Consider the following 15,667-nt stretch of genomic DNA (forward strand, 5'->3'; position numbering starts at 1 on the left):
ACCACAGACATTCATCACACCACGTTAGCGTCTGCCTTTATCTTTACTGGTCCGACTCGCACCCTTCTCTCCGCTGTTTCTGTTCTGTGAGTCGGAGTCATCCACTGACGTTCACCCGCCGGTGTGCGCGCTTGTTGTGTTTGTTGCATCGAGTGCCGTCTTCCCCCCCCCCCACCCCCCGGGGGGGACCCTTCCCATCGCTCCAGTGGGTGATAAAATGATTAATCGCAGCACCCGGGCCGGCGCCTCGGGTCGCTCCAAGTCGCTCTGTGCCTGCCGCGCTCCTACCCCCCCCGCCCCCTCCCCGAAAGCCTGTCAGGAAGTGGATGGAAAGAAAAGAGCTCTCCGGGTGCCGATTCCAATAATGGGTTCTGGCTCGGGAAGGCGGCAGAACTTGGCAAACGCCGGCCATTATCTGAAAAAATCTGTGTGCGGCACCTCCCGAAACGTGGCATCCGCTCAAGCTGCATGGAGGTGTTTTACAAGGCGTCCTGTTGAGAGGAAACTCGAGGATTCTCTCTCTCTCCCCCCCCCCCCCCCCCCCTGTTTACGGAAAGTTGTTTCTGAGTTTAACTCGGACGGAGACGTCGGCGGCTGCAGGGTGAGAAGCTGATCCCACCAACATCTAGAGTCAGCTGCAGGCCAATTGGATTCATACGGTATGAGCCATTTGGAAGAATCTGAAAAAAATGCATTTGCCCCTGAGTTTTTATGTAATAGTGGCTAAAGAAAACGTATTTCTGTGTCTGGCAGCTGGTCTGATGTTTTGGCAGCTGAATAACCTTTTGTTGAGAACCAACCGGTTTGATGGCATTCTTTCCATTCTCATTCCAACGATTCACTTATTTCCAGTGTTCATGAATAAAAGGATCATGAAGAGAATAATTCACTTTTTTTTCGCAGTAAGTAAAATAAAATTGCCAGCAGCTGTATGTTGGTGTCTGAAGGAAATTCTTCTCTCCATCACTGCTTTAAAGCGTGGCCTTTTAGTCTCTTAAATGGCTCCCATGGATCCGGTGCATAACCCCCCCTCCTAGTGGTTCTAGAGCTTTTTCACCTTCAATTGATTCATCTCCTGTCATGTTTTGAACAAAATCAACAAATAACAGGTATCTATTCATCTGTAGCACGTTACATTAATAGAAACTTAGAGCAAGTTAAGTGCTGCACGCACACCTGACAACGCAGATTCAAAACGTCTATATATCCATCTAGATATATCTCTAGATATCCATCACTTGCTCCCAAAAAATCTTCAGCCAGTCTAGAGTCTGGTGGCAAAACAGTAAGTAGCCAAATAAAATACCAGGTTCCTCAAGTGCACTTTAACACAGCAGTAACATGGATGAGCTCTTTAAAAAACTGCAACAACATGCAGCTTGCAGAGTTTTTTTTTTTTTTTTCCGATGGCCTGATTTCTCTTTTCCACTCACTTGTGCACTTTAACAATAGCTCCATCTGAGTGTTTGTGTAAATAGCTTTGGTAGGTAATGGGGGCTGGTGTGGGTTTGGAAGAATGGTTTGGCAAAATCCACTTCTTTAATGAGGTTTATTTGCAGTGTTTCTCTGGGGAATCTGGTTTAGCACTTTCTCGTAAAGCAGATTTTTTTACCAGAACTCATTGTAGTTGTTGCTTTTCTCTTTTTAACGACCAGCAGTACATTATTATACTGTGTGTGAATATTTTTCCCTCCTTAGCACTTAGCAATATCATATCTCAGATTCATGTGGCCGAGGCATGAACATTATAGAGTGGTGCTTTGAGGGAGTCGTGCTCCCAGTGTGTCCTTCACTTGCACGCTGGTTAAGATCCACTGGCTCCCCAGATGCACCGCCTAATTTGGATTTCCAAATAATGTCACGACACAGCAAATAAAAGCACCATTGTTAACCCAAAAAAAAATTAAAAACACAAGAGGCGCATCACTTCATAAAATCTCACCACAGGCCCTAAAATATGAGGCAAAAAAGCAGCACTTGTGTTCTGTCGATTTGCTTCACTCGCCGGGGCCCGCTGACCGCCAAACCCTATCCGTAAACCCCACCCGCAAACCCTACCCGTGACATATGGCCAAGAAATGATGCAAAAAGCAGCCGGACGCGGCACTCCATAAATAACCGAGAAGCAGCATACCATTAGCTTCAATTTGACGAATGCCTGCGAGACTGCCGTATTATCAGAGAACAACACTCTTACCTCTTTATGCTGGCAGCTTTTTTCTGCTCCGATGTCCCTTTCACTGTCCACTGCTTGTTAAGTGTGAGAAAGCCCGTGTTGACTCTGCCCGTGTTTGGCAAACGGTGCAACGGTGACGGCTTCTTCTGCACTCGGCTCCGCCGGGGCCATTCACCGCAGCCCAACCGAGTCGCATTAAAAGAAGCTTTGTTGCAAAGCAACAGGTTCTCAGAGGCAGAAAAATGTCAATTTTGCCGCAAGGCCAGCCAATCCCCCCCCCCCCCCTCAAGTAATGATCTGTTTTATTTACGCTGTCCCTTAAGAGCACAATCCAGCCCCAGTCCATAAACCGCAATTAACCGTTTAGCCTTAAGCTTCAGGCTACACACGGGCTGTCTCATAAGTTTGCACATTCATCCGTCTTCCCTGAGTCAACCTGTCCTGTCCTGAGGGAGGGGGGCGGGGGGGGGGGGGGGGGGGGGGGGGGGGGGAGAATCCGGTTTTTTGAGGGGGGTTCCATAAAACATCAGTCAGTCACATGTTGGAGGAAGAGATTATCTCTTGTGTCAGCTGAGACACTCAAACCTGCTTCTTAGCGCAGCTCAGACCTTTTTCCCAGGAGGCGGGTGCTACTGTCCCCGTACCCCCACTGTCCCCCCCCCCACCCCCCACTGTCCCCCGCCAGGCTCCTGCTGCCGAGTCCGCACCCGTAACAGCTGCAGCGGCCAGAAAACAGCTCGCTTAACCACCCCCTCCCCCCCTCCCGGTTCAGAGAGTATGGCCACGGCACCTCCTTGGAGGTTGATGTGATTTGTCCGGCGGTAACGTACACCGATAAGGTGCTTAGACGCGTGGTCATATGCTTGTGTTAGACAATGCTCTCTGGGGTTGAGAGGCTTACAGAGGATACTGTCTGTGGAGCTGCGGGGTGGACGAGGAGGCGACAGGTGGTCAGCGGGTCTAGTTAGGCCTCGGGGTCCTGCGAGCTCGTTATTTGTCTCTGGAGTTCTTCACTTGTTGTGTTTTTTTTACCAAAGTGATCGACGCGGATTCAGAGGTGAAATATTAGCACACGGAATGGAACTTTGAAGCCCTTTCGGGACGGTTTCGGGGGGGGGGCTTTGTGCGAGAGGAGATGCCAGCATCACCCCGGAGTGTAACGTCTGTGTGTGCATGGAGGCCGACTCAGGTCTCGGAGACAGGGTCATCGCCAGGATTTGTCCTTTTGCGGTGTCCACGCAGGGGCAAAACCTGGCACAACAAGGTCCTTTATTTACTTTACTGATTGAGAGAGCATGGTCCTCTGCATCCGGCGTGCAATAACAACCGAGGTGGGTTTGGAGGAAATACACACCGCTGGCTTTTGGAGCGATGCTGCCGATAACTCTCCAGCGTGCGGTGAATACAGATCAAGTGAGCCTGTAATCACCTGGTAGAGAGGTGTCAGGTTGCTCTGGTTTTCTGTCCTAAGCAACCAAAGGTCAACCTCTGAAATGAGATTATGCTCCATGATACCAACTTCAGACAGCGGTGAGGTAGCGGTATTGATCTGTTGGTCTGTTTCGGGCCGACGAGTGGTCTACAAATGGAAGGCCTGGTTCTCCTGGAGTCACCAAAATGTCTCCCTGAGATTAGTTTTGTGACTGTCAGTGAGACAGTCACACTGTGGCGTGTGTAAGAAGAAAAACAGATCTACAAACCTGCTGGACAGAGAAAAGGAATCGTTGTAACCACCAGGCGTCTGACGCTGCGCTGCAAAATTTCCGAGGCAAAATGATGTCATTTGTCACATAGCAGTGGGCCAGATTGTGAGCTACCAAATTTAGGCCTATATTTCCTCACCATACACCCCCCCCCCCCCCATTTACTCTGCTCCGGTGTCTCAATCACCGACCCTGACACTCCTTCCTCGGCTTTTCCAGCGAAAGGCCGCTTGCAGGAGACGCTGGCACTGTCTCTGCACTCATTCCTCTCCTGTTGAGTCCCCCCACCCCCACCCCCTCAAATACAGGGATTAGTTTCTACATCACTTTTCTCACCGTTGCAGGGAGCGCGTAAGAATCGGAAACAAGCTACTCGTGCGGCAAAATGCGCCCCCCCTCCCCGCAGCTATTTGAAACAACACACACATTTGCATACCTGCCATGGTATAGTGTTCCTCGATGACTAAATCTGTCGGCCCACGCGATGTAACGAGATACATCTGAACTATTTACGCATCGGAAAGCGGGTTTTGTGTCTGTGTGTGCATGGGGGGGGGTTGGGGACAGCTGCCAGGGGGTGATGTGATATCAGTGAGCCCCATGAGGCTAGGAAGGCGCTCGATGCTGCGAGAAAGGAAAAATGGGGAAAAATGGCCCGTTTGAAGCGTCGTCGACAGCCGTCCGGGGGGGTAGGGGGTCAGCGTGGGCTTACCCAGGATTAGCCCCGCAACGCTCAGTGCTGGCGCAACGCAGGTCAAAAGGTCATGCGGTAGAGGTTGTTCATTCTCCCGAGGCAGTAAACAGGTTATGACATCACATCCTGTGCAAAAGTGAAACGCCTGGAAGGAGGGCACACACACACACACAGAGGGCTAGCCTTGTAGCTTGCCCTGCTTCCGCTCTCAGTGGGGAAACAATGCTTTTGAAAACTACTGTGACAGAAGAGTCCAGAAAAACATGGCAGCTGGCTTGAAGCTCAAAAACAAATTGTTTTCCTCATCCACTCCGTCCAGTGGCGGGAGCTAATGGCGTTTGTGCGCAAAGCCACTTATCTCCTGGGAGCGTCTTTGATCAACAACAGTCTGAGGGAGCTGCTAGCTGTCAAACACACTCTGCCCGATTAGCTCAAAGTGATACAGGCACCATGCTGACTGGGGTCCCATCACCAATTAAGAGGATCAGCTGAGAAGGAGGCAGAGCTTCTTCTAATCTGTTCCCATGACGACGTCCTCGAACGATGACACGTGTCGATCAGATCGGGATGAACGCACATGAACGCGTGACCCCGCCAAGTGGCTTGTGGTCGCTTGTTTGCATAATAGCCCCGTGATGACACAACCTCGCTCTCCAAAACTCAGCTGGGACTGCGTTTCGGGCAGCCGGTAATTCTTTTCGCTTCGACACCAAATGACTTGACCCCTGTATAAATGTAATTTGTTTACAGGCAGAGTTCTCATGACAAATATTTGTCAAGGTGGAAACACCGGAAGCACCTCGAAGTATAACCATGTCTATATTTGGCTACAGCTGGAGATGCGGAGCCCACGGCTCTCCAAAGACCAGTGCTGTATGGTTTCTGTTCCTCCTTTTGGGACGAAGCATTTGTTTACTCTTACTTCTGTTTGTGTCATTTAATTTGCTTCTGGTATTCGGCTGTGTTTATTCTGAAAAGCCCACATCAGCCACTTCTGTTCTGACCAGAAAACCTGGACGCATGTTTCAAGGTCCAACGTCTGTTTATTATCACAAGGCCAGGCAGCAAGGGGATGCTACAGTAAATCTCATTTAGGGAGGGGCGGGGAGGGGGCCGTGGCCTCCTGAAAGAAGCTGCAGAGTTCTCCTTCTCCTCTCTGCCCACGGGCACCGCGCAGTTTAGCGGCAGCCGCAGAGCTTCTGGGGGATTTTGTTTCTTTCCTTAGGACACTTCTTGAGTTGTTCAACCTCACCCCGCCGACCCGTCTCTCTCGGGGGGGGGGGGGGGGGGGGCACACTACATCTACATGTATAAACTCCAATTTTAAACCCATCGCAGAGCGACCGAAGGAGTTTGAATGGAGAGAAAGTCCAATGACGTATTGTAGTTACGTTACGTTCTTATTTTAGCTTTGTCGCCTCGGTGAACCAAACTGTATGCTTGTATCAAGGTGATAAACTGTACGTAGATCTTATCTATTTCCTAGTTTGCCTTTAGACTTCACCCCCTCAGTTTTGGATTCATCCGCCGGGGACCACGAATAGCTGGACCAAAGCTCATGGCGATCCATCAGAGGTTTTTTTTTTGGTTTTTTTTGGCGAAAGTCTGCAAACAAAGTGTTCTAGTGGCTCACATGGCTCGAGTTAACATCCAGCGCCTGGACAATGAGTCGAGAGCGAACGGGTCCTCGGTGATGCTCATGTTTCTTTCCTTTTGGAGACTGATGGTGTGACAGAAATAAGTCGTTTTCCATGAATTGTCTCAGGAGGCGGCCGGGGGAAAGATAATCCATCTCACTTCCAAGTGAGAAGAATCTGAAACAAATCTCGCGAGCGTGTTGCCCTAATTTTATTAAATTGAAAAGATAATCCGCGCTGGCTGAGCTGCAGATCCGTGGCGTGTCCCTCAAGCTTTCTTTCCTGACCCCACACCCCCTCAACACCCTCTTTTTCTGCCTCAGACTCAGATGTTTAGATTTTTGCACATTTCCACATTAGGAGATCTTTTTTTTTCTCCGTATCTCTTATTAATCCAATAAAGTTCAAGCATCTGATGTTTTCAGGAGCTGAGATCACAGGCACGGGGGGGACACGAGCTCGGGATTGTGATTGTTTTCACTGGGGTGTATTATAGTTGACACATGGATTCCTGGAGAGAGCTGCAGGAGGGGAACAACTACAAGTTAGAGGTTGGGAAAAGAACCGTTAGCAGATCCCAAACTTCTCTCAGTCCTCAGGTGCTCCCCGTCCTGTTAAACAATGTAAATATATGCAAATCATTAAGAGCTTGAAATAACCTCCAAGTCTTTTAAGATGTCCCCAAATCCCAGGCTGAACTTGTGTTTAGGCCTTTCAAGGACGGATTATGAACTCGTCTTAATCTTTTTAGTTTTTCTTCCAGTCATTTCTGCTTTGCGGGTTGTTTTCATCTGCTATTGATTTAAACCCCCCCCCCCTCCCCCCCCTCCTAGGGGCGAGCCTTGTTTTGTCACCAGCCGAGGGAGAAAAACGGTTAGATTGTTGCTGAAAATAGCTCCTCTCCCTCAGCGGAATTCCACAGACTCGCTCAGTGGCGTGCACCTTAGAATAGAAATTAAATCCACGAGGAACCCAGGAAGGACGCCCGAAAGATTTGGTTTCAGAGACATTGAGCCCTTCTGATGTGCCCCCGCGCTGCGTCGACGAGGCCCGATGGAAACCAGAGCCGGCGGCCTGAGAACCTCCCCCCCCCCCCAACGCCTCAATGTGCAGATGACGAGTCATGTGCAATAAGTCTCCGCGTGTCGAAAGCCAGAGATGTTGGGTCTTAATGGCGCTCACATGTTACCAATCGCCCCCCCCCCTCCTTTACCAGCTCACTGTGGCACGGAAAGGGAATTCCTCATTGTGTCAGTTTAGGAAACGTACCATGGGAATAAAAAGCACTGACGGCCTGCTTCTGTCCCGTCCTCTGCTTCTTCTGCTTCGCTTCTTTTTTCCTGCCGTAGTCACTCAGGGTGTCCTCTCTCCCCCCCCCCGTCTGCAGGTTCTCCGTCTCTGAGCGGCACGGGGACGGTGACGGTTGTGGTGGACGACGTGAACGACAACGTGCCCGTTTTCACCGCCTCGTCCTTCCACACCACGGTGATGGAGAACGCCCCGACGGGGGCCGACGTGCTGCTGGTCAACAGCTCCGATGCGGATGTGGGCGTCAACGGCGTGATCAGGTACCGCTCGGACCCGTGCACTCATCGGCTTCCCTAACGCTGGTTTATTTCTTCTCCTAATGGCCCTTTGGAGGATTTTCCATTCTATTCTTTCAAAAATGTTTGACCCCCAAAAAAGTCTTTCAAATGTCTTAATATCAAAATACAATAAATATTAAAAGAACATTTCGGACAAAGTAAATATGCTTTAAAATAAAGGAAAACAGACATAAAGAGTAAAAGTTTGACTATTTACGGGCTTGTGAGCCCAGACACTAACAAGACCGTCCCCATTTCCCAGCAGACACCAGTTCACTACAGGTCTGGATTGCACTGATAAAGAATATCGACTTGTCTCTATGTTTTGTTTTTGTTATGCTCTAACGAGATAGCTGAGACCGAGATGTGTACCGTGCATGGTTTAGATCCATCCAACTTGCGTCTAAGAGTTGGTCCGTTTTTTCTGCTCATTCATTATTTGTGCAAAACGATATTTCACTGAAATCACAATGACTATGATCTTTAAATGGTTTATTTTTCTGAAAACACTTAACAACTGAAATTGCATCTTTCATCTATTACATTAGGAAAAAAAAGAAAAGTCATAAAACAAAAATGACCTCATAGTTTGATTATGCTTTTCCAGGGACTTCTGAAGGAAACGGTAGATAATTTGCACAAAAGGTTTATTCCAACTTCTACTTTATTTGACCGATTAACGCAAGAATAAAATCTTTTGGGTGCACGAGACAAACAAACCCGGGATCCAGTAACCACGGCAAGCAGTCAGGTCCGCTTCGCCCTGCTACGGTTCCCTCGTGTGTCGCGGCCGTTCCAGGACTGGCTTTCGGCTTTTCCTCGCGCCTTCACTGAAACCTTTTACCTCATCACCAGCTTCGAGAAATTCCCGGCCGACGTCGCAGTTGTTGACAGGAGTTAAGAAGCAGACTGCAGCGCTATAGTCAACGCCCAAAGTCATTGTTCCAGCCGCCCTTCTCGAGCTGGACCTTAGCTTTTGCACACCCCCCCTCCCCTGGCCCGGTCTCTCACCAGCCGGACACCGACTCCGGTCCGACCCGTCCTCCCTCCTCCCTAACTCCTCCGGGTGCACATTGGGGGGTATCTCTCTGCGCTCCAGTTTCCCAAAACGCGATAACGAGGACGTTAATTGCCAATGACAGCACGAGTTGTGCACATCGGGGGTTCGAGGCCCTCAACGGAGAACAGAACTGGTAAATTTCAGTTATTAGTTTGACTCTCCCAGCCCATTAAAGGCATGTCCCGGACCCGGACGAGCCTCTGGACTGTGTTCGGGTCTGGTGACAGTTTACGTTGCTGACGGTGTCCAAATAAGCTTTCGCGTCGTCTCCTCTTTCACACGGTGTTCTGTAATTTGTCCTCCCGTCTCTGGAGGGCGACGCTTTTTCAAGGAGCCCTTTTCAAAATATGCACTGGTGTGTACATGGACGTGTCAGTTTACATTTACGTCTGGGTCCTGCTGGTGAAACACGATATTAGGTTGGACGCCCCACACTGTGGCCCCTCAGTCAGAGTAGGCGCGTGTTATGTGGTCTTTCATTGGTATTGTTTGTCATGTATTTTTTATTTGAGTTCTCCGGACTGAACCACAGTGGCTCCCTGTGAGCACTCAGCAGAGCAGCTGCAGTCGATGCAATCAGTCCGTTAACCAAACAAAGCGGTGACCATCACGGGGGCATATTCTTCTATTAAATGTGCTTTTGTCAAGGCAGAAATAGCGCTCTCTTTAGGCCACAAAAGGACAATATTTAAAAAGAGCCTTCAGTCTCGGATTCACAGTTTCAGAAGAATTACTCATTACACGGTCATTGGTCATTCTTAACATTATCATCAAGAACAGATGGGCACACACTGCAGAAGCTAAAGTAGCACCACTAAAAATAATTAATTTTAAGAAACAAAAGAATGATAGTGTAATTTCATATTTTTTCTGCCTTATTTGGAGCATAAAGACACAACTTTCGGCTCTTTTGAAAGGTTTTTATTAATTTTACTTTGTATAGTTCAACCTTGTAAGATTTCCAATAGACATGAGTGTTAAAGCAATCAAAAATGAAAATTACTTTGGAGAATGTTTTCACAAGTTAGTTCTTCATTTTCATCAAATTCACAGAGCTTTCGCTGAAAGTTGTCCTACTTTTTCCTCCCCACAGCTACAGTCTGAGCGGAGGACACGGACAGTTCTCCATCAACCCGGCCACAGGGCAGATCATCACCAGCTCCCTGCTGGACCGAGAGGACCGGAACAATTACCAGCTGCTGGTCGTGGCAACAGACGGAGGACAGCCTCAGGGCTTGTCCAGCTCCGCCACCGTGTCGGTGACGGTGGCCGACATCAACGACAACCCCCCGCGCTTCCACCACCACCCTTACGTCACCCACATACCCGCCTCCACGGCAGCAGGTCAGTGCATGCCTTTGAAAGCCGCCGGGTCCCGCTGTTTCTTCAGTTCAGTGAACACATAAGAAAGCAAACACCTCCAAACATGGCATCCAGTTTTTAAGTAGATCAAAAAAGCACAGCTAACATGTGTTTATGTGCAGGTTTTTGCATTCTTAGCATCTTTAAAATAAAGAAAAATGACCATAACAAAACTAATTTGTGTCTTTAGGGTCGCTGGTCTTTGCCGTTACTGTCACCGACGAGGACTCAGGCTCCAATGCCCAGCTGCACTACTCCCTCGTAGGGCGCAACTCGGACAAGTTCAAGATCGACCCCATCAGGGGTGCGATCACGGCCAATGAGAAGCTAACGGGGAACTCGGAAGTGACTCTGACGGTTCGAGTGAAAGACGGCGGCGCGAACCCCAGAACGGACACGACCACGGTGACGGTCCGCTTCGTCACCGGAGGAAGCTTCCCCGTCATCAAGCTGACGGAGCGTGCGTTCACATTCCCGGAGAGCCAGCCGACCAACCACGTGGTCACCACGGTGACCGGGTCCTCTATGAGGGGAGGGCCACTGTCGTATTACGTCGCCAGCGGCAACCTGGATAACGCCTTTCATGTCGACCAGCTGTCCGGCGAGTTGTCCATCAGACATCCCTTAGATTACGAGCACGTTCAGAAATACGTCCTCTGGATTGAGGCCAGAGATCAGGGATTCCCACCTTATTCCTCTTACGAGAAAGTGGAACTAACCGTGCTGGACGTGAACGACAACCACCCGGTGTTCGATAAGGATCCCTTACACGCTGAAATACTGGAGAACCTCGCGCCTCAGCGGGTGCTGATGGTCTCTGCGGTCGATCTGGACAGCGGGCCCAACGGGCAGCTCGAATACGCCATCGTCGACGGAAACAAGGAGAACAGCTTCAGCGTGAACAGAGCGACCGGCGAGATACGGACCACCAGGCCGCTGGACCGGGAGAAGGCGGCTCAGTACGCTTTGAGGGTCAAAGCCACCGACCGCGGGTTGCCACCCAAAAACACGGCGGTCAACGTGCTCATCAGCGTGCTGGACCTGAACGACAACGCGCCCAGGTTTTCCAAGATCTTCAGCGCCGCGGTGGCCGAAAACGCCCCGGTGGGCTACACCGTCACCAGGGTCACCACCACAGACGAGGACGCCGGCTCGAATGCCGTTAGCCGATATTCCATCACTGACACCAGCCTCCCGTTCAACGTCAATCCAAACACAGGAGACATAACAATAAGCAGGCCGCTTAACAGAGAAGACACGAGCCATTACGTCGTCAAGGTGTCGGCCCACGACTCCGGCTGGACAGTAAGCACCGATGTCACCATATTTATTACGGATGTCAACGACAACGCCCCCAGGTTTAGTCGTCCCTCCTACTATCTGGACTACCCTGAGCTCACGGAGGTGGGCTCCCTGGTCACACAGGTGTCCGCCACAGATCCCGACGAGGGATTCAATGGCAAAATCTTCTATTTCATTAGGTCCCAGTCTGAGTTTTTCCGAATCAACGCCAGCTCCGGGGAGATATTTGTGAAGCAGCAGTTGAAGTATCAGAACTCGACGGGCGCTAGTAGCATTAATATAAACCGCCACAGCTTCATAGTCACAGCCTCGGACCGGGCGCTGAAGCCTCTGATGAGCGAGACGACGGTGATTGTGAACATCGTGGACAGCAACGACAATCCGCCCGAGTTTAATTCATCGAGCTACTTCACCCCGGTCACCAAAAGCGTCAAGGTCGGCACCAGGCTGATTAGAATTGTAGCTCACGACCAGAAAGACTTTGGCCTTAATTCTGAGGTTGAGTACTTGATAACAGGAGGAAACAGCTCCAGGAAATTCAAGCTAGATAAAACAAGCGGCTGGATCACTGTTGCCTCCTCCCTCACGTCTGACGCGAATACATTTTTCCTCATCGACATCACGGCGACCGACAGAGGAAACCCTCCTCTGTCCTCGCGGACCTCCGTTCGGGTCGCCGTCACGGAGGAGAACCACCACACGCCGGAGTTCTCGCAGAGCCAAGTCTCGGCTACCGTATCCGAGAGCCTTGTTGTGGGAACGGCCATCAGGACTCTGTCTGCCAGAGACAAAGACAAAGACATGAACGGCCTCATCACATACGATATTACTTCAGGCAACGACGATGGTCTGTTTTCACTTAACAGTAAGACGGGCGTCTTATCCCTGGCTCGCCCTCTGGACTTTGAGGAGAAGCAGCAACATGCTCTCAGAGTCTCAGCCACCGATGGCGGTTGGATCGCTAAAACGAGCTACGTCTCCGTCGCGGTGCACGTGAGCGACGTGAACGACAACCCTCCCGTGTTTGACCCCGACGAGTACTTCCCCGTTGTGCAGGAGAACGTTCCCAGCGGCACCACCCTGGTCAAAATGAACGCCGTCGACCGCGACTCGGGGGCCAACGCGGTCATGGCGTACGTCATCCAGTCGTCGGACAGCGACCTCTTCGTCATCGACCCCAACACGGGCACCATCACCACCCAGGGCTTCTTGGACTACGAGGCCAAGCAGGTCTACCATTTGACAGTGAAGGCCTTCAACGTCCCAGACGAGGAGCGCTGCAGCTTCGCCAACGTCAACATTCAGCTGAAGGGAGCCAATGAATACGTACCCCGCTTTGTCTCGAAGCAGTACTACTTTGAAATATCTGAAGCCGCTCCAAAACGCACAGTGGTCGGGGAAGTATTCGCCAGCGACCGAGACCAAGGAGACGATGGAGTGGTTTACTACCTCATTTTCGGTAAGAGTCGAAAGAAGGGCTTTGGCATCAACAGGAAAACGGGCCAGATTTACGTCACAGGGAGTCTGGACCGCGAGAAAGAGGAAAAGATTTCACTGAAGGTTTTGGCAAAGAACGCCGGGAGCATCCGCGGGGCGGATATCGACGAGGTGTTTGTGAACATCACAATTCTTGATGCCAACGACCCCCCCGTTTTTACCCAAGAACTGTACGACGTGCAGGTTAGTGAAAGCCTGTCGCCCGGGGGTCTCGTTACCTTTTTGAGTGCTGTGGACTCAGACTCGGTCCCAAGCTGGAGCCGATTTTCGTACTCCATCGCTCCTGACTTTGATGAAAATGTCTTCACAATCGACCCGAAAACCGGCCAGGTGTCGGTGGCAGCGGAGCTCGACAGAGAAACCACTCCTGTGTACAATCTCACAGTTCTCGCTGTGGATACTGGCACGCCGCCTGCAACCGGGAGCACCACCCTGATAGTGAACCTGGAAGATATCAACGATAACGGTCCCACTCTGACAGCCGCCTACGCCGAGGTGATGGAGAATCAGAGAGCGGGCGTTGTCGTTACGGCGCTAACGGCGTCCGACCCGGATCTACCACCGAACCAGGGCCCTTTCCTATTCAGCCTCCTCGGTTCTGGCTCGGCCAATAGCTACTTCAGCCTTAGTCCGGCCGGAGTGTTGACCACCAGTCGGGAGATTGACAGGGAACAGATTAGCAACTTCTACCTCTCTGTCGTGATCAAGGACTCTGGTGTGCCTCAAATGTCCTCCACGGGAACTATTCACGTCAAAATAAACGATCAGAACGACAACCCCTCAGAAACGAGGTCCGTGGAAATTTTCGTCCACTACTTCGGGAACATGTTTCCTGGGGGTTCTTTGGGAGATGTCAAACCCCAGGACCCCGACATCCAGGACAGATTCCACTGCTCACTTATTCCCCCGTCCTCGGGCCTGTTTAACATCCCGACTGGAACATGCAGCCTCAACTCCAAAGCGCGCTCAACGGACGGAACTTTCGAACTAACCATCCGCAGCAGCGACGGCGTCCACGGTTCGGTCAGCAACACGGCCCGAGTCCTCTTCGTGGGTTTCACAAATGCCACGGTGGACAACAGCATTCTCATTCGACTCCAGTCTCAAGGAGTTAGAAACTTCCTGACCAACCACTACCTCAGCTTCCTGCGCATTGCCAACTCTCAGCTGGCGGGCTTGGGCACCGGGGTGCTGCTTTACGGAGCATTTGAACTCAACAATCAGACTTTCATCACGGCAGCTGTGAAACGCGGCCACGGACAATATGTCAACCCCAGTGGCGTGGCCACATTCTTCCAGAGCATCAAAGACATTTTATACAGGCAGAGCGGGGTGCAAATAGACGCGGTGGACCATGATCCGTGCACGCGCAACCCGTGCCAGAATGGGGGCAGCTGCAAGCGGCGTCTCAGTGTCGGGCCTGATATGAAGACAGAGGAAAGCGTCCCAGTGATCCTTGTTTCCAACCACCCCCTGCAGCCGTACGCCTGCAGCTGCAGGCCGGGCTACACCGGGGGCCTGTGTGAGACGGACATTAACGAGTGCCAGCCATCGCCCTGCCACAATGGCGGCACCTGCCACAACCTGGTGGGGGGTTTCTCCTGCACCTGCCCTGAAGGTTTCACGGGGATGGCCTGTGAGAGGGATGTCAACGAATGCCTTTCCAACCCCTGCAAGAATGGGGCGCTCTGCCAGAACTTCCCCGGCGGTTTCAACTGCCTCTGCAACTCCGGCTTCGCAGGTACTGCACACGCAAGTCACATGGGGGGGGGGGGGTGAGGGGACGTATGGGGACACCCACTCTCAAGATAATGTACTTTGGGTCCAAGGAAAATATTTTCTTCTGAATGTTTCTAAGAGGTGTTGCAGCCATAGCTTATCAAGCACGGCTGCCAAAAACAGTTTGTTTTTTGGATTACTAGTTGGGGGGTATCAACTCCATGTTTGCTTTTAATAAAAAGGATGATTTGAAGCTGACCCGTGTCAGGACGAGTGTAGACTCCGTACACAGCTCACCGGTATCGCGTTTCACTGCGGCCTTCATGTGCATGCAGCTATGACCACACACAGATAGCGTTTTAATCCAACTGGACACACAAAGATTTCTGCATTAAGGCTTTTCTCATTCGCCTCTGGTTCGAGTTTTATGACAAATGGAACCGTTTTATGAAAGATCCAATCAGGACTTCTTATGTTTCAATTGTAATGAATACACTGCGTTATTACCCGTAACCAAATGGGAGCGGATTTTAAGTGCAATTACTTAGCACGGTCATTTCAATCCTATTCTTTGTCCAGCCGCTGACTTCAGCATCTGAAAGACATTTTCAAAGCGGCCGTGGCAGACAATTTGCCTCAAGTCAAGTCATTACTGTCCCTTTTTATTATGACGATAGAAAATTATCAAGATAAATGACCCTGCTGAAGAAGTGCACCTATTGACTTACAGTAGTTTGCATGGTCTCACAGTGAACTCTCAACTTCCTGTTTTCCCCGCCTGCTTTTTGGCAGCAGAATCGTTCTCCATTAAGCGACTTGTGTGCGGATTTACAACCTGAAAACTATTCGCTTCAGGTTCATTGTCAGTTTTTTTTCTTCATTCGTGCATGGATCATTTATTGTCTCGCTCCTGTCCATTATCTGCATCGTC

General features: G+C 50.7%; 1 protein-coding gene across 2 annotated transcripts in view; it reads left to right on the forward strand.

Moving 5' to 3' along the window:
* Positions 1–15,667, forward strand: part of fat4 (FAT atypical cadherin 4) — an 80,994-nt gene that overhangs the window by 52,601 nt on the left and 12,726 nt on the right. For both annotated transcript variants that reach the window (XM_037460776.2, XM_037460777.2), the window contains exons 7-9: positions 7,598–7,778; positions 9,950–10,200; positions 10,409–14,758. In XM_037460776.2, coding sequence (XP_037316673.2) covers positions 7,598–7,778; positions 9,950–10,200; positions 10,409–14,758 — 4,782 coding nt within the window. The remainder of the gene's footprint in view (positions 1–7,597; positions 7,779–9,949; positions 10,201–10,408; positions 14,759–15,667) is intronic.

The sequence above is a fragment of the Pungitius pungitius genome, chromosome 2, assembly GCF_949316345.1.
Source record: "Pungitius pungitius chromosome 2, fPunPun2.1, whole genome shotgun sequence".
NCBI lineage: Eukaryota > Metazoa > Chordata > Actinopteri > Perciformes > Gasterosteidae > Pungitius > Pungitius pungitius.